The sequence below is a fragment of the Papaver somniferum genome, unplaced genomic scaffold, assembly GCF_003573695.1.
Source record: "Papaver somniferum cultivar HN1 unplaced genomic scaffold, ASM357369v1 unplaced-scaffold_99, whole genome shotgun sequence".
NCBI classification, from domain to species: domain Eukaryota; kingdom Viridiplantae; phylum Streptophyta; class Magnoliopsida; order Ranunculales; family Papaveraceae; genus Papaver; species Papaver somniferum.
In genome coordinates, this window is record NW_020653081.1 from 917243 (window position 1) to 943674 (window position 26432).

At 35.6% G+C, this 26432-nt stretch overlaps 2 protein-coding genes across 2 annotated transcripts; both read left to right on the forward strand.

The window, feature by feature from the left end:
* Positions 1 to 3023: 3023 nt before the first annotated feature.
* LOC113346477 (PHD finger protein EHD3-like) lies at positions 3024 to 8971 on the forward strand. Its single transcript, XM_026590029.1, has 6 exons — positions 3024 to 3551; positions 5075 to 5329; positions 5419 to 5715; positions 7284 to 7373; positions 7483 to 7527; positions 7652 to 8971. Exons 1-6 carry the CDS (start codon positions 3291 to 3293, stop codon positions 8543 to 8545), a joined length of 1842 nt encoding a protein of 613 aa, XP_026445814.1. The 5' UTR covers positions 3024 to 3290; the 3' UTR covers positions 8546 to 8971.
* Positions 8972 to 9776: 805 nt separating this feature from the next.
* Positions 9777 to 12327, forward strand: LOC113346195 (gibberellin 20 oxidase 2-like). The gene is made up of 3 exons (XM_026589767.1): positions 9777 to 10507; positions 10813 to 11134; positions 11891 to 12327. The coding sequence occupies exons 1-3, from the start codon at positions 9930 to 9932 to the stop codon at positions 12266 to 12268; spliced, it is 1278 nt and encodes a 425-aa protein (XP_026445552.1). The 5' UTR covers positions 9777 to 9929; the 3' UTR covers positions 12269 to 12327.
* The last annotated feature ends 14105 nt before the right edge of the window (positions 12328 to 26432 follow it).

Sequence of the window (26432 nt, forward strand, 5' to 3'; positions counted from 1 at the left end):
TAAACCAATAGGTGGACGAGTTCTCTCTTGTGAGGGTTTACAAATAATACCACCAAAATCTTCCCATGAATGTGCTATTTTTTATTGTTGCCGTCAAGATTGGGAGAATCTCTGCTCGAATCGAACACATGTGTAGTTTGTAGTGAGAATTTTGGATGGTTTTTCAAATTTTGTCAACACCCTTCGTGCCTAAAACTTTTCTCTTTGTTGGCTAGCCGAAATCGCATACCGGCTTCGGTTATCTGTTATTATAAAAACATTTAATGCAATAACATGTAATTATTTTATTAATCGTTCAGTAAATATGACTATTTACAATTTCCTCTGCATTTCATCCACTCCGATATTCCCTGTCGAGCTCTTTTAATTTGGAATATACAATTGAACTTCTTTACATGTTGCTTGGAAACGACTCTTAATAGAGAAGTCGGTCTGTTTAGGTGATCAAGTAGCATTAATTACATTTTCTATTTGATCTAAAATCACATCATTGCTTCTAATTGATCTGTGCCTACAATGATATTTTGATTAAGCTCTATAGTGAGTGATATCTTGAGAAGTTGAAAAATTAGAACCACGTAGATTAGCTGCCATGATTCTTTCGTAAAGAGATTGAATTGTGAGTTGAGTTGTTTGAAACATGGAGATCAAAGTAATTTATTCATAGGTTGAGCGTATTCAAAATGGTCGTTGGAATGAAAACGGTTGAAGATGCATATGTTAAATATTTAAGAAAATTCAAACGTATTTTATATAAGAGGAAGGATCGCTTCACGCTTTTATTCTCATACTATCTCACACATCAGACGTCATTTTGGTGAATAAAAACCAAACCGTAACGGATTTGAAGCTAATATCATGGGGTCATGTTCCTCTTACCAAGTTCTACATGCCTACCAAAAATGAGTATATTTTAAAATATAAAACCTCACAATCTACCGATCTTAATTTCGATGGCTAAAAATCAGTTAAGTTTCAACGACTTATTTTCAAAGTAGTAGATGGTGGTGTTATACGTCTCGGAATACGCTCATTTTCGGTGGGAAAGTTGAGCTTTGTAATAGGAACATATCTCCAAAATATTATCTTCAAATCCATTATGGTTTGGTTTTTATTCGCAAAAACCACGTCCAACGTGTGAGATAGTGTGAGAATAAAAGTGTGAGGGAAACCCTATGATTATGTTTGGCATCAAACACAATTGAAAATAACACGTGGACGAAACAAATGTTTAACCTGCATCTCAGTATAACTTGAGTTATATCGACGTTTGAATCTAGACGTACATGTTAAGGGCGTTTGGCAAACACATAGTATAACAACGTCCGGTACAGACATAAATATTAATAACGTCTCAATCTCCGATGCAAGTTATGTGAGCGTTTGATCTTGGACGTTTCCAATAATCACGTCCGAGTACATTTTTGCACGTATAATTAACGTCTTCAAAAAATTGGCATAACTTTTTTTTAGCTTTATGACTTTTTACCTCCCCTCCACGTGCTTCAAAAAAATTGCCAAATCTGATTTTTTAATACATGACGACGGTTGCTCATATTAAATATCAAATTTACATCATGTAGCGATTAATGATTCTGTCCATGTCATGTTATTAGGAAAAAACTTCCATTCTCAAGTACCGGGCATCTAGTAACTAATAATGTAAATAACTTATGTACTACTTATTTTCAGGTTAAAATGGTAAAATCAAAATCAGCAACACGGTAACTGAGCAAATAGCAAAAACAAATATTTGACATCATTTTACCAATAGTCAACATTCATACTGATTGCAAACAACTAGCAATCAGTATACCTCATTACTAGCGATTGAAGCACAATTACACTTCATATTTTTTGTTTTTTTGTTTTTAAGCATGAATATTATTAAACTGCTAAGGGTCTATTACACGAGGATACAAAATATCCCAAGAACCATCAAATACAATTAAATTGGTAAGCAATGAATCTGCATCAACATAATATCTTAGCAGAGTAGAAGTCTCCGAATCAAAGTCGCATCAGGAGGAAATTGTGGAGTCGAAGGTCGAAAGGTCTTCGATCAATACTTTTGACAAGAAAAACTGTGCTTTTGGTAGACACGATAATATTCACGGGAACTTAGCCGGAGATAAGAGTGTTTTATTCCATGCTATTAATTTATACTCTCATCATTTCAAAATAATATGCTGATTTTATGCATAATTTATACACGAAACCAACCTACTTTTTGAAATGGAGTTAATAATAATAACATCACGTTTGGGCAGTGGCTCATGTGGTAGAGTGGTAAAGTGGTCAATCGGATGTATCCATATCCATGTTCATTTACATGAATGAAGTTTTCCACCTTTAGGTCGTGTTTGACCCTTTGGAAATGACTATTCTAGGTTGGGTTATCAAGAAAGTACATTTAAATTATGTTTGTCTTGTTTTAATTCTAGTCTAGGATATGAACAACTAAATCTTCCTTGATTTTAGGAAGCTAAAAAAGCAAGGTTATGCTATTCTCCAAAATAGCCAGGATACCAATATCCTTGCCTGGGTTAGACGGTTATAGAGGTAGTTATTTTAAATAATCAAAATATTTTCAATTTTTTTAAATTTATTGTTATGTTTTTATTTTTTTCTCCGACAATTTTATCCATAATACATAATTATTTTATAAAAATACATATTTAAAATATGGAGAGACAAACATAATACATGATAAACCCGTGATGGATATAACGGAAAAACAAACATCATCTTTATTAATACATCTTGAAATAATCCTGCTCAAGTTAGAGAAAAAAATTCCCTAGCTAAGCTTTATGTAGTCAAAGCTCCCAAACACGGCCTTATACTCTTGATGCCCAAGTAAACCAAAAGATCCAATCCAAACTGCAAAACAGAAGATATACTATATCCTTGTTAAACCGTCTCTTGCGGGTCAGCATACCTCCAGCTGGCCGTTTCAGGAAAATGCAGTGACCCGCAAGTAGAAAAGAAACACAAGCGTTTGACTGTCGTAACCAGTCATCTTTATTCATCCATCTTCTTCAGAGTCCAGTTTCTTCTTCTTCAAACAACAATCTGGATAGATAGATATGGTTTCCGCATGTTACTCACTTTACAAAAATCCCTAAATCCAAGTTCTGGAAGTGAAGTAGTAGTGAGAGTTGGGGGGAAAAGTTAGGGTTTTCATTCGTGGATCTCTTTCTGTGAAATTCGGGGAAAAAGTTTGAATCTTGAATTTGAAGTTTGAAGAATTGGTTTTTTCTGGGTGGTGAATTTGGGTTTTTGGAGAAATGTTGGTTGAAGAGAGAACCAGCAAAGTTGTTCATGTGGATTTTCCACCATTACTTCGTTGTAGAAAAAAAGGTGCTGCTTTTAATAATGGTGGGATTCCTAATGGTGACGGAGGAGATGCTGATGATTTGGATGGGTCGTATACCGAGGATGGTAATGGAGTTCTGAAATATAAGAGAAGGAAACATGCTACTACGAGTTCAGAAGAAGATGTTAGGGTTTCTGTTGTTGCTGCTGAAGGGCACTTGCAGGTTGAACAGGTTTGTGCTTTCTTTCATGAAATATTTTTATAGAAATTATTTGGTTGTTTATGTGATTTGTTAAATTTAGATTGAATTTCTGTTTTCATAAGCCTGAATCTTGGATTTAGTAACTGCTTTTAGTTTTATTAGGTTAGGAACACACTTTTAAACCTAATTTTGACAAGTGAACTGAAGAATAATGTACAGAAAGACAGAAATGCTTGAGCCACATCTTTAGGTTAATGAAAAACTCAACAGCCGAGCACAACTGTCTTTACAATGACCTAGATTCATGGATTTACCTCGAATGTGGGTGAACACTAAGTCTTATAGTCTGTATGTTACCCTCTTCTTAGGCGAGCTGCAGTTCGTAGGTCATATTAAAATACTTGGAAAGTACTTATGTGAAACTATTAGAACTTCTTTCATAGTTTTCTCTTGTCTAGAAATTGCATGGTGTTAGGGTTTGCAACCCACAACAGGCTTCTTTTATTCCGTTTTGCCATCTAGAAACTGTAAAGTGAGTCTGTTGAGATTTAGAAAAAGAGTTGATAAAGCTTCAACAAGGATTGCCAATAGTGGTGCTTGGCAAAGGTGTACCTTGAGGACTGTATTTGGATTGCCATGTTACTATCTCGTGCAGTTGAGTGTAATTTTCTTGATCTGATAGTTCACATTGAAAGTCCAACTCCAAGGACTTTTCTAATTGTTTTTATTTGCTTATTCTGAACACTAATGGGAGAAAATCACCAGCAATATCTTGCCTCAACATTTAGGAAACACCATACTAAGCAAAATAGATGGAAGGTTAACTAATTAAAAATATTTTTACCTAGGGTAGGTGATGAATTATGTAATGGTGATAGACCAACATTCAATCCAATCATTAGATACTCAAATAGGCAGCTAATTCAAATAGCTATACTAATCATCCCACTTTCTTTATTTTTTTCTGTTGGTTTTCAACTTGATTGTTCTATTTGTGGAGCATTAGTTTAGGCTTTTAACTTCTTCGTATCAACTTCTAGGAAGAAAGTGAAACATGAGTTATGTTCTATTTATATGAGTTCCGTATTCTTTTCTGTATGTTAATTTTACACGTTCTTTTGTGTTCATTCAACATGATGTGACGAGACTATGTCTCAGCATTATTAGCTAATCCTTCCTTCTACATTGTTATGCTGACTTTGAAGAAGTTTCATTGGCCAACGATATCTGCAATAAAAGAGACATTTTGATCACCATCTAATCAATGATCCTGAGAGTATATAGGTGTTGTTGACGCGTTCTAAGTAATTGGATGTGTTAGAATACTTTACAAGGAAATTCTCATGTAGTGGACGCAATGTCTCTGTAATTTTTTTAAGCTAAATTACATGTCTAAGAAAAGCATCTATTGGGTTTACTCATCACTTGTACTTCACAACGTTCTCTTTCAGTATATGTACATTTTTTCGTCCAACTTCATCAGTATGTACGGTGTTTGCTTCTGCTAGTTTTTGAATTTTTTAGATTTTACATGATGCTTGTTTTGTTTGCAGAAACTAAAACAACCTGATCATGAAGTGTTGCAGAGCAACTCTTATGAACAAAATGGACATTCTACAGTTGATGTCCATCTTCTTACGCAACAAGATTCAGGTGATAGACTACCTGGTCGTTGGAGTAGTCTTGTAATTGAACATATATTGGAAAGCAAAAGTGGTCTCAGGGACTGCACCCGAGATGCATTTGCATCTAGTTCATCGAACACGTTTCAATTGCCTAGCCGTTCTGAGCAGTCTGGACCTGACCAGGTATAGTTTCACTTATTAATATAATGATTTTAATCTCTTTTTCTCCTGTAGGTTATGGAGCTCATACGTCTATCAAATTGGGCTTACAGGTCTGTGCAAGTTGCCATCAAGATGGGGAAAATGGTGGCATAAGTTCTATTTCAGATGGGCTCACCGGAAAGGACCTTAATAGTGAAGCTGCTGCTCATTTTAAGACAGAACTGTGTCAACGTGTATTTCAGAAGGTGCTAGTTTCGGAAAGCTTTGAGTTATTGTGCAAGTTGCTCTGTGAAAACTTCCAAGGCATCAAAGTCGAAAGCGTTGCCGAATTTAGCAACATTACTTCGAAGTTCAGAAATGGGGACTATGGATCATCTCCCACAGTTTTCCACACAGATATACAGCAGGTACTTACTAAAACATTTATTTTATCTTAAATTTAAAAGTTAATCTGGTACCTGCGGGTTTTGTATGCTTGCTCAATCTAATCTTGTTATGTCTATGCAATGTGCATCTTGTAGAATGTCACACTTATGAGTATATCCTGTTGAATGTGTATTTTTCTTACCATATTGTCATGCGTGCCTAAGGAAATATTGAAGCATGAGTTTCAGGTGTTTTATAATGTAGTTATAGCTATACTGTTTCTATTTGCTACTATCAGTTTCACCTGTTCGTGACAAGGACCTGTACTTTTTTTTGGTTTGGTCACTTAGTTCTACAGCCACCATATGTTAGAGTATTCCTCGAGTGGGGTTATAACATGTCTATGGCCTTCTGAAACAGTCAAATTTCTACGTACCTTGAATAGCTTTATCGCTTGACAAAGAACCATCTTTAATCCCTTCACAGTTTAGAAGTGTGATTGTGAGGGTAAAGAGACAATACTTCATTCATCCTAGGTTATCTGTAAGCATATAAGCAGCAAGATTTAGGTGGGCCTCTCAGCTGTGCACCTGTAACATGGTTAGGGTACTACACTGGAACCGCTGTTGTCATTATCATGTGATAATTGCTCTTTTAGGATATTTTTGGAGTTTGATCTTTGTGTTGTAATTGAAATACGTGACATGGAAAACATTCGGATGTCGTAAAGCTTCTAAGAATCAGATAATTTTTCTCTTCCTGATATTAATCCATATTATTCAGTTCTTAAAATTTTATATTGTTTAAAAGAATCGTTTTACAAAGGCCCTTTTTTATATAGTTTTACACAGCTATGATGGGCCACGTGTAAATAATTTAGAGATGGTTTGCAATGAGAATGGTTTCAGCAGCCCGTAAATACTAACTAAGAATTACATCAAACTGGTCCTGGCAAGGGCGTCTACCATGAGAGAGAAGGTGAAGTTAGGAGCTGGGGCTTTCTGGCATGTACATAGAGATAAGAGGCTTGAAGGTGGAGAAATGAAGGAATAACCAAGCCTTAAACACTAAAATTTGCAAGGATTCAAAAGACGGAATGAATAAGTTTTGTGTCAATCATCTTACTGTTAAAATATACTCCTTAAAATGGATAGTCAGATAAGCTTGCCAAATTTGTGGGGCGTTACCTGTTTGTTAGTAGGTCTGTTAGTTAAATTAAGCATTTAAGAGTCTGGCGCGGTTACATAAGTTAAGTTGTTCCTGTTGGTTATCTATTGCTTCCTTTGTATGTTGAATATTTTGGTGTCTGATATTGGTTGATGGTATTGTGCATTACTTTATATGAATTCTATTACATCAGTCATCTTCCATGGCCACATTATTTAGAAAATAGACAAACTGGAAAGTTTCAGACTGTAGGTTCTTAAATGACCTTGGACATCACAGGCAATCGGTTTACTGGAGACTCTAGTAACAGGCAATCAATTTATAGATCCTGTTCTTATTCTGCATTTGTGATGATGGTGTTTTTCGTCATTCCATAAAAGTATCTGAATACCTTGAAGGTCAGTTTGTTTGGAGTGAATTGCTCATGTTGAATGTTTCACAGGTTTGGAAAAAGTTCCAGAAGATCGGTACAGAAATGGTTTCTCTTGCAACATTCCTTTCCGACATCTCGCGGAAATCCTATCTTGATGAGGTAAAAATGTTGAACCTATTCTGTGCCTGCACATAGTTTATCATGTCACTGTGCTAGTGATTTTTGTTTGTTACCTCACCAACTCAACAAAAAATATTTTCTTTTTCAGTTTGTTGGGAGGGTTAATGGCATTGGCGTAGAAGGAAAACATGAGGTAAATAGTGTTCTTTAAGCTGTGATACTAGCAGTTTGTTTTCCTGATATACAATCATTTATATGCATCATCATGGCATATGTTTCATTCTTATTTTTATTTATGCTTGGTTTTCTGTGAACAGCACCGTTGTTTCGATCTGGATACTCAAAAAGTATCTGACCAGGCAGAGGTTTCTGGTCTGGACAAAGTTAGTATTTGCCGGCCTTGTGGTAAGACAGCAAATGGAAAGGACTACCTTGTGTGTGATTTATGCGAAGAAATGTTTCACGTGTCTTGCATAGAGCCCCCAGTTGAGGAGATTCCACCAAAAAATTGGTATTGTACCAACTGCACCGCTGCAGGAACCGAGTTACTTCATGAGAGTTGTGTGGTATGCGAGAAGCTCAGTTACACTGGAATCAAAAAATTATCAGTTGGAGATGGTAAAGAGTCGATTCCTGAAGATACTCTGTGCAATTTAGAAGAGAAGTCAGTGTCTAGCATGGTATCTGAGGAGAATGAGGTCCAGTTTTCCAAGAGAGAGAGAATACTCAACCGCCCTTGCAAGCTATGTGAAGGTGACATAAAAGAAGGACAGAAATTTAAAGTATGTGAGCACCAATTCTGCCCATTCAGGATTTTCCACGTGCATTGCTTGGCCAAGGATCAGCTAAAATATCATGGTCCGCTCTGGTATTGCCCATCTTGCCTTTGTAGAACTTGCCTCACCGATGAAGATGATGATAAGATTGTTTTATGTGATGGTTGTGATCACGCGTATCACATGTATTGCTCGAATCCTCCTCTTAACTTCATTCCGAAGGGAAAATGGTATTGTAAAAAGTGTGATAAGGAAATTCAGAAAGTACGCAAGGCGAAAAGGACTCTCCAGAGGCAGAGTCGCGAGAAACAACAGACACAGAACAGACCCATCGAACAGAACAATGCTGTGGGAGGATCAGTTGACATGTTATTAAGTGCAGCTGAGAAATTGAAAACTGAAGAGACACTGGCCGCTGGTGAGACAGAACGATGACAATGCAGGAGGAATTCTGTTAGCAAAAAGGAGACAGTTTATGGATATGGTTAGTCTGCACTCAGTTAACCTCGGCTTTGTAGGTAAATGACTTTTGATTCTTTTGTACATTTCGGATCGTCCCTCCGCTAATCGATGCTCTTGTTACCAGAGCTAACATTTTGAAGTCATTCAGATTTGCTGACCTTTTCTATTCTTGCGAACACTGTCAATGATGCCACGCGGTATATCATTTTGTTGCACCTCTTGTAAGCTGTGTAGTAGACTAACACCATATGCTGAGACTTACTAATGTCCGATCCCTGTAAAGGAAAGCTTTTTAGAGGGAGGTAGTAACTCTTTGTCTTGTTAACTTTTCAGCTTTTGTAACAATTAAGGGTACAGTGTTCTGATAGTAAAAAATGTCCATGGCAAGTTTTCTTTGTTCTTTTTTGAGTACTGATGAATTATAAGTTTCTGCGAACTGGTTTTAATCCTTCTTTAATGTGCACCCTACATAAAATTTTGGGTAAACTTTGTATGTAGCTAATGATGAAAATGACACGTACAAAAATGCATTGAAGGTGCATATAGATATAGCAGTAAAATTATGCACATGTGTGTCCTTGAAAACAAGCAAACTCAAGCCCAAACTAGACAAAAGACAAGTAAGTTAAATAGATAGACATCTATACGAACATAAGTCGATTCCTTAACTAAGAATTGAGCCGGTTTAAGAAAATTCCGTTTATCATACAGGCAGCTACCCCCACAAAAATATAATAGAGATGCACGTAGTAGAACTGCGCACATGGGTGTCCTTGAAAACAAGGCGAACTCTAACTCGAATTAGACAAAGACAAAAAATAGTGTTCAAGGAAGATGGACATATATATATAAGAAGACGTACACATTAAGAACAGAATGGTAAACCAAACTGTGGATGCAGTAATGAGATTTCCTATTGATTCCCTGATTTAGAGTTAAATAAGTTTGCGAATTTTGCCACATAAGGATATGTATGCATAAATATTTCTTGTCCTGACTCGTCTCATGAGTCGTTGTAGGGGTGCTTGAGCATTACTACACAGTAGATTCCGATATTTCACCACCAATGGACGGCCTCTTGGCCTATCCCTGAACTTCCCTCTTTCTCATTTCTTCCTCTTTTGTCAACTCAATAATTATCCACAAAAACACTGAATTCCATATCATCATTTATTTACTTTATCGTTTTTGAATTTGTATTTTTGTTAAGACTTGTACACGTACTCATTCATAACTTATTCTTTAAACTATACCATTTTTTGAATTTTTCATGTATAAGAATTCGTAAAAATTCCATTATAAATATGCTTATTATCAAAAACACACACTCACTTCATCTTACTTCTTGTCTCTCTTCATGGACTCAAGTGCTTTTCTTTTGTGTCCTTCTCCATTAGAGCTCACCAACAATAATAAAGATCATCAAAACAAAGATAATGTATTTGTTAATGGAGATTTCGTATTTGATGCATCTTTGTTGAAGAAGCAAACCAGAATACCCAGACAATTTCTTTGGCCTCATGGTGACTTAGTTTTTGAAAGCAGGCAAGAACTTAGAGAACCCATTATAGATCTTCATGGTTTTATATGCGGTGACGAACTTGTTACAAAACATGCTGCTGATATCATTAGGTCTGCTTGCACCAACCATGGGTTCTTTCAAGTTGTCAACCATGGTGTTGATAAACGTCTTATTACTGCAGCTCATGATCATATGGAAGCGTTCTTTAAATTACCTAATGCTCATAAACTCAAGGCTAGGAAGAAACCAGGCAGCACGTGGGGTTACTCCGGTGCTCATTGCGAACGTTTCTCGTCTAAATTACCGTGGAAGGAGACATTTTCTTTTGGTTACAACAACGATGGTTGTGGTGATAACTCTGCAGTTCTTAGTTACTTTTTATCTATCCTTGGGAAAGATTTTGAAGAGACCGGGTAAGTAACTAACAATCAATCCGTCCATGACTATTTTGTTTTATAAAATGGTCATTGAGTTCCCGTTTTTGTATTAAATATATCAACTTTTATTCTTCAACTTGTCATGGTTTTTCATAAGTATACCTTCTAGAAGTATATGAAATTTTCATTTCTATAAAGATGATCCGACATGGCAAGAAAATCACCATCTCGCAATACTATTGGATCATCATGATATCATTTTCATCATCTCCATGTAGGTGTAACCATGGTGTAAAATGAAACTATATTGATGCTCTTTGTTATGATTTTCGGTCGGGCAGGTTGGTTTACCAAAAATACTGTGAAGCAATGAAGGAATTATCCCTAGTTATTATGGAACTCTTGGCAATAAGTTTGGGTATTGATAGATTGCATTTTCGAAGATTCTTCCAAGACAGTAACTCCTTAATGCGGTGCAACTATTACCCACCTTGTCAAGAACCAAGTCTAACCCTCGGCACTGGTCCTCACTGTGATCCTACTTCTCTTACTATACTTCATCAAGACCAAGTTGGAGGACTTGAGGTTTTTGCACATAACAAGTGGCAAGCTGTTCGACCCCGCTCGGATGCTTTCGTCGTCAATATTGGTGACACATTCATGGTAACCAACCGTTCTTGATTTTCTTGTTGAACTTAATCCCATCATATCCCATCATTCTCTTATAGAACCCATGATATGTGATATGTCCTAATTTGCTCCCAAAAACCACTACACTAGCTAGCCTCCAATATCATTATGCATCTGCTTGTATGTAATTCATCTTCCTTTTCCTGTTTTATGATCGGACAAAGCCATAATAATTCACCAAATCTCCAACTCCCCTATACCAAACAAAAGAGTTTGCATTTTGTCTTTGGGGGATAAGAGGTCACGTGAAAGTCACGTGTCAGCAGCAATCTCGTTATCATTTTATTATTTTAATCACAAAAATCAATGATCATCAGATGATTCAGATCTGTTCTGCGAAATGTGTTTGTGATGACAAGAATGATTCCAAATGCGTACTTAAAACTACTCTTAGGTAATAAACTCTTTTTCCCAGTGGGCAGAATGTATGAATTCGTAATCGTATGTATATATCGACAAACATCAACACATGATTAATGTATATAGTGCTGGTATATAAATCGGTCACATCAATCATGAATTGTACAGCAAATGTGGCCAAAAGCTCGTGTGGGTCGGATGGCATGCATCAAAATCTGTCGATCTATCCATCTATATCTAGCTAGATTATCTAGATATATATAGATAGATAGATAAAGGCGCATCAACGTAGCTAGAGGTATACTTATATATAGGTTATGCTGTCGTGCTATGCTTAAAAGTTATAATGGTAGTTTGTTTTATGTGTAGGCTTTATCGAATGGAAGATACAAGAGCTGCTTGCACCGGGCAGTAGTGAACAGATACAAAGAGAGAAGATCACTAGCATTTTTTGTATGCCCTAAAGAAGACAAAATTGTGAGACCCCCAGTGGATCTGCTTAACATTGTTTATAGAGGAGAAGATCATCATCAAGATGATAGCAGTCATGAAAGAACAAGAAAGTATCCAGACTTCACATGGTCTGATTTCCTTGATTTCACTCAAAAACACTACAGAGCTGATGTTACTACCCTCCAAAGTTTTACCAATTGGCTTCTTTCGACTTCTAACTCTTCTACTGCAGCTACTTCTCCAAATGCTAATAATAACCCATCTTCTTCATCATCAGCAGCAGCTACCAACTAGATATTATTATCTACTTGCCCTGTTACTATAATCTTGTTTGGACATACTCTAGTTTTGTCTTTCACTCTCCATATGATCTCTCTTGTAAACATCTTGTTTGGTCGTACCATTTTATGTTTTGTCATTAGTATAAGGTTCATCTTAATCTGCATGGTCGGAAATTAGACCAGTAATTCCAAAAGTATCATATCACCCCTGTTGTGATAATCTACTGTGACCAAATTTTTCAGCATAGCTAACGGCAGGTGACGGATTATCGGGAGGGTACTAAAATACATATAAATCGGAGAATTTTAAGTTTGTCTTATATGAATTTTGATACTCCTCCCGAATAAAGTAGTGGTACTTTACCCTTCCCAAATAAAGTACACCCATTAACAACCACACAAATTTTGATGTCGTGATCTTGAATTTTACCAAGTAACCATGGCCTAAAATATGCATCGTGATCTTAAATTTACCATGTGACCATAATCTGAATCGTGGCCAAAAATTTGCTTGTGATCTCCACCCTATAAGCCAAAGTGTACCCTAGGGCGCAAAATCTACTTCGTGACCCCAAATTTTCCTTGCTACTTAGCATTTGGTTCCAGTTAGTTCTGGTAGATATGACGCTTTAAAAGAGATAAATGACGGTATGATTAAGGGGTTGGATGGCCACGAAACTGATGGTGAAGATGATGAGCAGAGGGAAAAGGTTTATGACGAGGGGATTGAGGATGATACTACTCTGACAGCTGCTGTAAAATCATATTCCAACTATGACTCCAAAGCAAATAGTAAATTACAAGGTTCTCTGATATTTTGTTCTTCCATTTCGAATGAGCTTTCAATTATGGATTTTTGTTGTGTTCATGCTAAGGAATGAACTCTGTTTTAGATCTTGAATTATCAGGTGTTCATTCGAAAGAATGAGAACTCTGTACTAGGTTTGAATTAGTTTGTTTTTGATAGGTGTTCATTTTGACGAATGAACTCTGATTTTTTGTTCATAATAGTGAATTTTGATTAGGTTGTTCATTTGAAAGAATGAACGCTGATTTTTGTTCATAATAATGCACTTTGATTTGGTGTTCATTCGAAAGCATGAACTCTATTTTTTGTTCATAATAATGATTTTTATGTTGTGTATGTATTCATTTTTAAGAATGAACTCGAATCCGCAAAAAACATTACCAAACACCTGATAGTTCATCAAACAGAACTCCTACAAAAAAAAGAAGAAGTCTAGAGTTGATTAGAGAAAATGAACTCAAATGATTATGAAAATAAAAAAATTAGGAAAATTAATACTAAAATTGTACGGAAGGATACTTTTATTCATTTTATATGTTCAAATAATTATGGACCAAATAAGAAACATTTGTTTCTCACTGAACCGAACAGTCTTCCAACCGATATTTTCCCCAGCATAAAATGGGTCGTACGCAGGGGTCAACGTGTAGTCCAATATTCATCATCTTTTACATGGTTATTTCATCTGATTCTTCCCCATCACCATTATTTATCTTATCTGAGTCTTCCCGTCAAGATGCCGATGAGATCATGAAACAACTTCCAATAATATGCCACCAAGACTGATTCTTTCCCATCAGGATTATCACCACCGCCACACCATGCATGAGCATGAGCCTCACACACAGACCGCCACCACCATCATTTACGCCTCCGTCGACAGTATCATCACCACCATTTACAAATCTGCCGGCAACACCACCACCTTAACTCTCACCTCTGCCGTCAACACCACCAGTTAGATAAAGAACGTAGTAATAATTATCATCTGGGTTAGATAACAAATGGATTAGTGGTAATTAACTTAGGATTTGTTTGTTCAACGCCCTTAAACTGTATATTTAGATTTGAGGGGTGAAAAACAGATTTCCCTTGGAAAAATACTCATCTGATAAGATTTGTAAGTTTCCAATTCTTATCCATGTTGTCAAAACAAAACTTCGTGGATAGTAACAACACCGGTTTGCTAAGTTTCTTGGAAGTTAGTCGTCATTTATCATATCTGCCCGAGTCCCCGACACCCGCAATTTGTTCTTATCAGGCTATTAGGACCACAATTAATAGTACCCCTTCGGCCACTAGTATGTTTCGGTGTAGTTGAAGTTTAAAGTTCGTGTACATGAAATAGGGAGCTAAACCGAATGGGCGTCTCCATATATTAGCGAATTCTTTGTCTCCATAATAGTGGAGATGGAGACTAATTATTAGATGAGATGAGAGGATTTATTTGCATGAGGGATGTTTTTGTCTTATGCTTTCATGTCCTAGATGAGCCATATGAAAATGGGTTTTCCTAAATAGTTGGTCCATATAAACTACAACAACATTTTTCTTTTCTGTATCAAAATTATAAAAAGAAATGTCGTTTGATTTATAGAGGTGGGGTTATTGCTTGTAGGGGCCAACTTTTCTTGAGCGAGGCCGCGAGAGAGAAGAAGCATGCAGAAACAAAAATTTGTAGGAATCGATAGGAATCACGTAGAGAATAATAGAGAAGATCTAGTTTTGGAGAAACGTCTGCATCTCTTTTTTTTGATAGTCATTGTCGGTGTCGGATCTTTGTGGAGCACTTTTACTCTATCTGGCATAACATATTCAATCACTTCACGTGATTGAGATTTGGAGTTTTGTTACCGATATCCAAATGATAGAAAAACAGTCTCGAGAATAAGTGATTCAAGTGACACATGATAAATCATCTACTACTTATACGTTCTATCGATTCAAAAAGAAAATGAAACCTACGTTCTTTGGATGTGTGTTGACAACGGATGATTTTTATAAATGTCACTCGACAGTCATAGAGGGTGACAACCAAGCAATCACCGTGCACTTACAAGGAAAAGACTCCACAACGACAAAGTCAGGCAATCTTAGAAGAAGTAAAGAAACAAACAGGCAACTTAGTTCACTTTTTGGGTTTTAATTATGTCAACAGAAAAGCTAACAGAGTTTAGTTGATCTCTTAGAGGTAGAACAACATCTCAAATTCCTGGATAGACCAAACTCCCCTGTTTTTAATTCCTTCAATTGCTTTTGATACTGAAAAAGCATATGCATTATGTAAATAAACAACTCTGTTGTATCTTTTACAGAGGAGGCTAATCTCATAGATTCAGTCATCAGAAGAACAATTCATCATGAATTAGTTCTAGACGAGACTGAATCAAACGATTAGTTTCTTTCTCTGCTTATCAATCTACTTTTATTTTCACAAAAATAAAAAAAGGATCTCCGCGGGATTCTCATGAGATGTAAAAAATGTGATTTTATGTTTCTAGAACTAACAGTTCTCATCTTGTAGGTTGCAGAATCATTTGGTACAAAGCCAATAGATGCTTTGGAGCAGTTAGATGTTGGACAACCTATGCAGACTCGGTAGTAGATGCTGAAACTCAATCCTTCCTTTCAGCTATTAAGTGGACCAACCTTCTTCAGTTAGAGAAAGTTATCTATGTTTCAGAAAATCTCAGTCTAGTTCAGGCTATTAATGAAGCTCCTTATGCATTACGGTGGACAAAATTTTTTATTGTAAATAATCGTAAAGTCGGCATTTCCTCACTTGTACAATCTTAGATGGGTATATAAATATAAAGAGTAATAGGCAGACGGATGCATTAGTTAAGCTAGCTAGAAAATCTTATGCAAATATGGAATGGGATATGTTTCCTTAAGGAGTTATTCCCGCAGTATCCCAATTTTGTACTCCCTCTGTCCTAATTTACTTGTCAAAATAGAATTTTGTAAAAACTTGAAAAAGATTCAAATTACTTCCACATACACCGTTAATTTTCCAAATTACTTGTTCAATATACTAGTTTTCACATTCTAATTTTTAGTTCTTTCTTGATAATTTGAAATTTTTAGTGGGAAATTTAAAAAAAAATTGATAAACTTTTGCTAAAGAAAAAATTATTGGAAAGTAAACTAGGGCGGAGGGAGTACGTAATTTCCGTTTATTTAATCAATCGGGTTTGTTTTAAGAAAAAAAATAACCTATTTGAGCACGATATATAAAAGGAAATATCAAAATTATCTGAGAATATCAATTCATATAAAGCAAAATAATCATGATCAGTGGATCTTTGGATCGGTATCTCCTGTTGGAGTTTTTTTTCTTTCTAAATCGTGTTATTTAAAACTACCAGAGAGCTTTGGTGTTTCTTCTTGTCAGGTTACAGTTTACAGTGGGTGTTTCAAGAGTCATTCTGTTGGATGCAATAATCAAAAACAAGGAAAAATCAAATAAGCAAAAGTTATTGATGCTTAGCTCCTTTATAATGGAAGTGATCGATTTGATGAAACGAACGAGCTCCCCATATCTCCGCAACAACAACAAGGCAAAACTTTGGAAAAACAGAGTGAGTCACGTGTTCAACACGTTGCCCTTAAGACATTAACGCCCGACTACACTCAAGAGTGATGCTATAGCCCTCACAGGACGGATTTCTCTAGGATAAAACACCCTACTACACCTATTACTAGCATATGTAGTAGATGCTCAACTTGAGCTTGGCAACTCCGAAAAAACCATAAAGGAAAATCTCGAACACTTGAGAAAACAATATAAAATATTTTTTCCCTTAGGGGTCCCTCTAAATATAGAGCAAACCCTTTCCCATAGGTTTTACAAAATTAGTGAATTTGTTTATATAATTGACAAATACAACTTAAGAAGAAAAACTCCCTGATGTGGGACTAAAAGGTTTATATAGTTTCTTAAAAATACTAAAAATTGGAAACTCCACAATGTGGGACTAATAAGTTTCATTCATAAAAAAAAAAACAATAAATTATAATTTTTATTAAAACTTTAAAAAATTATTTTTTATTAATCGTTTTCCAACAATCCCCCACATGAATTAAAACTCAATAAAACATGAAAACACAGATAGATCTTGGTAAATCAACATCCCAATCTCACGATCCAAACAGACTGATCGTGCAAGTGTTGAAATCATACTAGTCATTTCTACGTCCTCTCCCTCACACAAATGTGTGTTGACCCCGGGGTCATACTATGGATTGCACAAATCATAGTAGTATTGAGAGCTTTCATCTTTAGTTCTCACATGGTGAGACTATAGGTATCTTTCACCAAAGTGAAAAAGCATGAACTAATGAACCCTTAGTGACCTTTAGGTCCTAAGTTCCAGTAATACCAAAACCATCAAAACGAAAATCACATAAAAAGCGCAGGAAATACCATTTTAGGCAGAGGTGTCCATGAGGTCTTGAACCTTTGCTTAGTGAGATATTACCGGAATTACTTGCTAGAGACAGTGAACTATGTCTTGAACTGCTAGCATTTGATGTAATTCGCGATAACAACCACGGGTGATATCTCCAAGGTTTCTGCCAAGCTCGTGCCATTTTGTCCAATTTGGCCCTGGACATATCATGTTTCTCAGAATGCTCTAGATAATCAAAGCTCATATTCTCATAGGAAGGCGGCCCACTTCCTCATTCAGATAGGTGAGTTTCCATAAAGAGTGTTACTGCTACACCCCACTTCAATCTTAAATTGAAACTATAGAACTCATTAAGACTTCTTAAAAAAAAGTCATCCTTCACATGCAGTCACACTATCACGTCTACACCATAGGGAAGGGACAGAGAATAAAATTCTCTGATAGTGTTTACCTTTACCCAGCACAAATTAATTTTCTCATTCGAAACCTTGATCTTGGGATCTCCAGTCAGCAAGGTTGAGTATCCTTCATGGAAAGTTTAATTTATGAGCTTAAGCCCCTTCCCCCTCGATGCATTTCTAACTATCTCTTGGGATAAACCTTTCGTCAAAGGTTGCGCGATATTCTCCTTGGACTTTATCCAATCAATGGAAATAACGCCGATTGAGATTAGTTATTTTCAGATTTAGCTATTATAGCTTGGCTAACACAATGTATATATATATAGTTGGCACATGCCTATGCCAGAGAGGAATGTCTTCTAAAAAGCATCTTAGGCACTCGGCCCCCTCTCGTGCTTTATCTAACTCAATACTGTCAGATTCCATAATGAATTGAGCAATATATGTTTGTTTGTAAATCTTCCAAAAACAAACCCTCATGCTAGAGTGAAACATATCCACTCGTAGACTTAGATTCCTCTGAGTCAACTATCCAGTTTACATCACAAAGTCCCTCAAGGACAGCAAGATACCTTTCATAAATCAAATAAAATGTAATAGAGTATTTTAGGTACCATAATACTCTACTCAGTGCATCTGAATGCTATTGCTCTGTACTACAATTATATCTACTTAACTTACTCACAATATAAGCAATGTCTGGACTCTTACAGTTCATTAAATTCATCAGACATCCTATAATTCTTGAGTATTCAAGTTAAGATACTCCATTACCCTTTTTTCTTGAGTCTACAAGAATAATCGTACGGAGTACAAGCAGGCTTACAATCACACTGATTGTATCTCTTAAGTACAAATTCAACATAATGAGAATGACTAAGACTACATATGTTAGATTATTTTCTAATCCTCATCCCTAAGATTACATCAACAGGGCCTAAGTCTTTCAAGCCAACGTTATCATTCAACGCATGTTTTTAGTGGAATTAATCACATCTTTGTTTGTATCAAGTATAAGCATATCATCAACATACAAGCATACAATCATACATGCATCCTTAACAAGTTACTTGTAAATATACTTGTCAGATTCATTAACTTAAATCCACTACACATTATCACATGATCAAATTTTCCATGTCACTGTTTACGTGCTTATTTTATAAACCATACAAAGTTTTTTTCAACTTACAAACTTTATCATCATAACCTTTCACTACAAAGTCCTCAGGTTGGTCTATGTAAATTTCTTTATCTAATTCACGATTTTAGAAAAGCTGTCTTAACATCCATCTGATGTATCTCTAATTTGTTTACGACAGCAATAACAATTAGCATCTCAACGGAAGTAAATCTCGTCACATGTGAATAATAATCAAGGAAATATACACCTTCTTTTAGTTTATAGCCTTTAGCTACCAACTTAGCATAATATTTTTCTACAGTTCTATATACTTAATGTTTCCTCTTAAAGACTCATTTACATATCATGGTCTTACTCTCTGGAGGTAAACTAGAAACCTCCCAAGTCAGGTTCTGATGGACTGAGTCCATTTCACTAAATGAAGATTCTTAACAGAATGGGGTTTCAGTAGATATCAAGGCTTCTTTACAAGTCCAGGGCTTAGACTAAGCTAGGCATGTTGTGAAGTCGGCTTCATAAGAAGTCTCAAGTCTAATTGTTTTACTTCTCTTAGGATCAACCTTAACTTCATCTTCCTTTAAGATAAGTTCTGACTATTTGAAAATAAATCTAGGGGGATCAACAACACATCTCTAATGAGGTACAGGTTTAAGAATAAACATTTTCAAAAAACTCAGCATCCCTAGATTATGTAATAGTATTCACAACAAAGTCAGAAAAATCACACCAAAGTATGAAAAATCAGAACACACAACCAAAAATTTATATGTAGAAGTATACTCAGCATAACCTATATGAAGACACAATCAACATTTTTGGTTTCTATCTAATTCTTTTAGGAAGAGGAATGACAATCTTAGTCAAACACCCCCACACTTTGACGCATTCATAAGAAGGTCATCTACCTTTCCATAAATCATATGGAGTTTCATCTGATCCTTAAGGGTACTATATTCAGGATATACTAGTTAAGAGGACTGCCTCCCCCCACAAGGCCGCAGGTAATCCTGAACTAATCAACATGACAATTATCATCTTCTTAAGGATACAGTTGTTATGTTCAAGACTTCTAATTGGTTTTGAACTTCAAGTTTATACATCTTAAGGCTTCTAAGGCATCATCCTTATCCCTAAGAAAGTATACAAGATAGTACCTTGTACAATCATCCACGAAAGTTATAAACCATATTTTATCATAGTGGTTTTGGTTTAACTCATGTCAATTAAGCTTAACTGAATTAATTCTAAGGGCTTAGAATTACTCTGAACATTTGTGCTAAAAGATTTTATAGTATATTCATTTCACTTTTTTGTTCAAGATCCAAACTAAATTTGGGTATGTAGCCTATGCTAGGCAGTTTATGTATTGATTTATAATTTTACGGTTCCAAGTCTACCATGCAAAACATTCAAACACACACAAAAAAAAGCACAAGAATCAACTATGTTCACTTCATCAAATTTTCCTTTAAACTTATATAGACCCTAAGTCCTATAATTGTTGCCTAAAAAATCAACGACCTTAGTTATAACAAGTTTTCCACATTTAATTAAGATCTTCTATCTTTTACCATCTTCAAGAGAACAAGATACAAGATTCTTTCATATGCTCGAAACATGAAAACTTCATTCAGTGTGACAATATTACAGATATGAGCTTATGCTCGACCTTTCCCTTTTATGCAACCTCTTTCGCAGATGAGTTACTCATATAGAGTTTCTCGACATCCCCTATCCTCTGATAAGAGGTGAACAAGTCTCTGTTTCAACAAACATACTTAGTGTCTCCAGAGTCCACCAACCAGCCTCTCACATTGGTTATTAAAATAACTTCCGACATCATGTCAATGAACTCGTTCTAATTTGTTTCAACTAAATTAGCATTAACTTTCTACTTATTAAGGTTTTATGTTGTCTACACTTTACTGCCGTATGGCCAGGAATTTTACAAACATAACAATCACCCTTAATTAAAGTAATGCCGGATTCAGTTTTACGAAACATACCTTTCTTATGAAGACTACGCTTAGAGTTGTGTTCGATGTTCTCGCCTTTGTCAGCTTTGGAAGACTTGTGTTCATCCACATGCGCCTGGTAGCCATGTTCCTTTTCAATTTCATGTCACAAACTTCGTTTATACTCTGACTACGGACACGGTAATTTTCCAATCACCTAATACACCACATCTCACAAACCTTAGTTCAGATAAAATATGAGCTTTGAAGATAATATCTAGATTTATAAACTTCGTTTGAACCACCATATCAAAAAACTCATGGTTACCCCATAAAAACTACTTTAGTTAACAACAAAATTCTGACGGACGTTTCTATGTTTTGTAAAATATCAAAAAAATACTTTTACAACTCCAAAAAATCTGAAATTTTACGTGGGTAAATATCAGGATGTCTACTATGTTGTGTCAAAAGGGTTCATCGAAATTCCTTCTAGGTTAAGAGATAAACTTGAAACTATACAGCTGACCAAAAATTCGTTTTTGTTTTTCACTCCACAATTAACATCCATGATTCACAAAGCAACCAACCATTTTCGATTATTACAAATTCTAATGTCTTAAGATTGTTGGACGCAATAATAAAAAACAAGGAAAAATAAAATAAGCAAAAGTTATTGATACTTAGCTCCTTTATAATGGAAGTGATCGATTTGATGAAACAGACAAGCTCCCCATATCTCCGCAACAGCAACAAGACAAAACTTTGGAAAAACAGAGTGAGTCACGTGTTCAACATGTTTCCCTTAAGACATTAGCGCCCGTCTACACTCAAGAGTGATGCTATATCCCTCACAGGAAGGATATCTCTAGGATAAAACACCATACTATACATACTACTAGCATATGTAGTAGATGCTCAACTTGAGCTTGGCAACTCCGAAAAAACCATAAAGGAAAATCTCGAACACTTGAGAAAATAATATAAAATTTTATTTTCCCTTAGTGGTCCCTCTAAATATAGAGCAACCCCTTTCCCATAGATTTTACAAAAGTAGTGAATTTGTTTATATAATTGACAAATATAACTTAAGAAGAAAAACTCCCCGATGTGGGACTAAGAGGTTTATATAGTTTCTTAAAACTACTAAAAATTGGAAACTCCACGAAGTGGGACTAATAAGTTTCATTCACAAAAGAAAACAATAAATTATAATTTTTATTAAAACTTTAAAATATTATTTTTTATTAATAGTTTTCCAACAATTCAAGGACACAATTTGGGAATGGAAAAGAAAGAAATGTTCACAAGGAGTTTGAAGCAAAGAATTTGGGACATAATTCCATTTGATATCTGCTGGGCTGTTTGGTTGGAAAGAAATGCTAGGGTATTCAATGGGAAGTACAAAACTTTAGAAGAATTGTAGGATACTGTCAAAATTCTTTTTCAACTGGTGCACAGGGACCCATATCTTTGAGGGAATTACACTCGATACCGTTTTAAACAATTGGGGGTGGTAATGCATTAGTTTTCTTATTTATTTTTTTTTTTTTTGGAAGCTCTGCGATAATTAAGCTGTCTTGTTCTTTTTGCTTTATTCAGTTTCTCATCTTCCTGATGAAGGATTGAACTTTAACACAATCTTTCCCTTTTTGAGTAAAAAAAATCGTGTTATTTGATTTCTTAGGTATTATGTATTGCTGCAGAATATACGAAAGCATGCCTTCGCTTTGCATACATCGTTATTGCGTTTAGATGTAGTGTCTAGTTTTGACGATAAAGAGGAAAAATGATTGTGCCTCCTCCCCTTTATGGATGTCTACGACTATGGAGCTGTTTAGTTAGAAAAATCCAGTTGATAGTAGAAGTATCTCAATTAACAATTTCGACGAGGGATAAATTATCAGAAACAAAGATGATATGTTCTTGAAGTTGCTTATCCCATTCAATAGAAGTTATAAAGCTTTGGCTTCAGCTTTTATTGTCGAATCTACGATTACGATCCAATATTTGGCTGCTGCGAAATCTTGATTGGTTTTGAGATAGATTGTGAAAGGATAATAGTCCCACATCGCTATAATCCGCTTAATTAACTTAAAATATAATATAGAAGGGCTTCTCCACTCATTTCCATTTGGTTTTGAGTTGGATGCCCGCATACTTTAACATGGTATCAGAGCCCCAGACCCAGACCTGCGTACGCCGGGTGTAGGTTGAGTTATTGGTCGAAGTTTTCAACCTACTTTGTCACTTGTACATCCGGGTTGTAGGACATACTGGCCGAGGTGTACCCCCGATTTAGTTATAGATTGACTGGTAACTCGTATGTAGGTCCACGTGTGAGGCCCAGTGACTGGCCTTACACATAAGGAGCCGTGTGAAAGGATAATAGTCCCACATCGCTATAATTTGCTTAATTAACTTAAAATATAATATAGAAGGACCGCTCCACTCATTGCCAATTGGTTTTGAGTTGGATGCCCACAAATTTTAACTTAGATGATTCCACAACCTCTAATAAGGAGGTTTTCCCCAGAGAAGCATCAATAAAAATTAAAACACAATATGTTTGTAAAGAAACAAATGAATTAACAAGATTATGCTTCATAGGATGGAAACACTAGCAAAAAAACAAAAAGGCTTATTTAAACTCCAATATAATTTTTGAGTTCTATTAAGATTACATATGAACTTTAACATGGTTAACAACTATTTCATGGTTTTGTTTCAGATTCTCTAAACTTGCTTTACACCTAACTTTCCAGATCATCCAAACAATAATAAAATATATTTACTGAGATTTTAGCTTGGATTGAGTTGGTTCAGCCTGAATCAATTAAATATCCAATCTGTTAAAGTATGGAACTTAGATACTGTGCTAAAGACTTGAGGGTGTAGAGCAAACTAGAATGCTCGTGCAAAAGGGAATCAAAATTTTCTGACATGTTACCACAGAGAGAACAAAGATCATCAGACAAAATATTAAATCTAATTAGAAAGGATTTTAGAGGAAAAATATGATGAATGCATTTCCATATAATTATTTTTATATTTTGGAAGAATATCCATATGCCAAAGGTGTAGCCATTTCTTCGGTTTCTTATGGCGTTGAAACTCATTGATCCCGTAAAAGAGCTTTATATGTAAACTTAGTTGAAAAGTTCCTTGAATTTGTTAAAGACCATTTGATAGTATCCTTGCCTTCCAGAGGGATTCTATGTGGTGGATCTGATCTATTTGGGTTTGGGAAAATAGTTCAGCTAAAGCATAATCTTCCTATCCAGTTGAGTATGGATTGATTAGTTGAGATACCTCTGTGTAATTCGGGAAAAGAAATTTTGTGGGTCTATTTAAAGTTTGACTCTCCATCAATCCATCTATCTTACCAGATGCTAATATCTTCTCATGTAGTCACCTCCTAACACTACACCAAATTTAGCGATTAGCAATAGTGAGTGACAGTTGCAAAGTGGAGTCACAGTAGTTCAGTTCTGTTACGAAAGTCGATGTTGCAATATTTAGCACGGCTAAATTGTTGTTGCGAATTATCTGTCGCAACATGGTTACAACAGCTCAAAGAAGGTGAAAAATTAAAAGGTCGCAACAGCTTACTGCAGTTGCAAAATATTGCCACATCAAAAAAATAGTGGTTTTGATCTGTCAAAACCAAGTCAAAATTATAGTTCCCTATAACAAAATCAAGTTACCTTGTTCATCGAGAAATCAAATTAATCCAACAAAACTATCAAAAATATTGAAAGTGAGTGCGGATTATTAACCGATTTCATTTTACAAATTCAACAAACTATTATCTCTCAAGTTACAAATGTGAAAATGATTACATAACATTTTAGCAACTATGAAGTCAGAATACAAGAACACTCAGCATTGAATTAGAATAAGATTGTAGATAGGAGCAGCTTAGCTGCAGTTATCGTGCACTTAGCAACATCACTAATCTTATGACCCAGTAGTAGCATGTAGTTGTGAACTTGTGATGATGAGTATAACTTACCGGAGAATAGGTGATGGGTATCCTCACTTCCTTTAAATTAGACTCGATCTCCATGCCTACAAGGATACAACAAATGATACATTAGTTACCCATATGCATAGTCTATAGGCCCATCATTTCAAGATAACAATAACCGCAGCAAAAAGTACAGGTTGACTTCATTTCTTACCTAAGTCAACATGGAAACGTTGTTTTAAAACTTCACAAACAGAAACATGAGACGGACAAACAAATGAACTTCATATAGTTCAGTTAAAGTATCCATTGGAGAATATTGTAGTATGGAGTATCATCGAAAAGGTTAGTATCTCTAGATCTTGCCAAACAACCCAATCTTCTAAAATGTAAACATGACAACAATAATAAAGTGGCCTCCGACACACATGGAGGAAAAACGCAGAGTAAACAAGACTTAAATAAGAATGTTTACCTTGTTAAATGAAAGCGTTACAAACATAAATATTAAAAGTATTACCATGATTTCCAATGTCTCTACATCACCCACATCCTTCGTCCCCATTAAGCTGGAACTTCAAGAATATAAATTGAATCTCACCCCAATGCTTTTGATAACCCAAAGCTAACAACCATCAATAATACAACACCATTTTTATTGAATGCGCTAAAGATTCCTCAAAGAGAATTCCTGCATATCCTAAGTCGAATAGTAATTCCATGGAAATATCTTGTACCGTGATACCACTTCCAGTTAAATCAATGTCGGATGTTCTTTTGTCTAAGCACTTAAATGTAGTTAAAAAGGGAACACCGTCAAATAGAAACTTATCCTTCGAGGAACTAATAGGTAAAAATGACCTGCAACTTTTGCTTGCTTTATTGTTCGCAAGTTTCATTTGGAATTACATATCTCCGGGTTTCCTTGTGAACCTTCGAGGAATAGCACAAATCCCTTCGCATTGCTACGGAAGCACGGATTGCAGCACATAAGCCATACTTCTAGGTTATTAATGACTAGAAAATCAAAAAAAAGTAAATAAGGTGAGATAAACTTAGAGCAGTAATTTTCATGAAAAAAATACTAGTAACAATGTTTGCATCTCACCCTTCATTCATGATGCAACTTTACTAGTGGTAGTGCAGATTACAGTATGAGGTAACCCCGCACCTAATGGTGCGTGTCAAGCAAGAGTCTGGCCTGAATTTGCACTTACATTACTACCAAAGAAGATTATCTCAGATCGAAAAACTTCAAAATAACTATCATACACTAAAAAGAAAAAACTTACATAGTAGTGACTGCATTCGATTTCCAGGACCACCAACTGAAAGCATTCATCTCAGTTCATTAGCTTAGTAAGATGAGCGTCTTGAGATCTTCAAAACACAACACAACGAGATAAATAAGCACCAAACGCAAGGATTTGAAAGAATAACCAAGCGAGAAGAGACCTGAATACCTATTGACCACATTTAACTTACTT

Bases quoted from the DNA above. Each gene is read 5' to 3' on its own strand.
- LOC113346477 (XM_026590029.1), top strand. From the start codon at position 3,291: ATGTTGGTTGAAGAGAGAACCAGCAAAGTTGTTCATGTGGATTTTCCA. The intron at 3,552-5,074 runs GTTTGTGCTTTC...TTTTGTTTGCAG, and splicing joins GGCACTTGCAGGTTGAACAG to AAACTAAAACAACCTGATCA. The intron at 5,330-5,418 runs GTATAGTTTCAC...TTGGGCTTACAG, and splicing joins AGCAGTCTGGACCTGACCAG to GTCTGTGCAAGTTGCCATCA.
- LOC113346195 (XM_026589767.1), top strand. From the start codon at position 9,930: ATGGACTCAAGTGCTTTTCTTTTGTGTCCTTCTCCATTAGAGCTCACC. The intron at 10,508-10,812 runs GTAAGTAACTAA...TCGGTCGGGCAG, and splicing joins AAAGATTTTGAAGAGACCGG to GTTGGTTTACCAAAAATACT. The intron at 11,135-11,890 runs GTAACCAACCGT...TTTTATGTGTAG, and splicing joins ATATTGGTGACACATTCATG to GCTTTATCGAATGGAAGATA.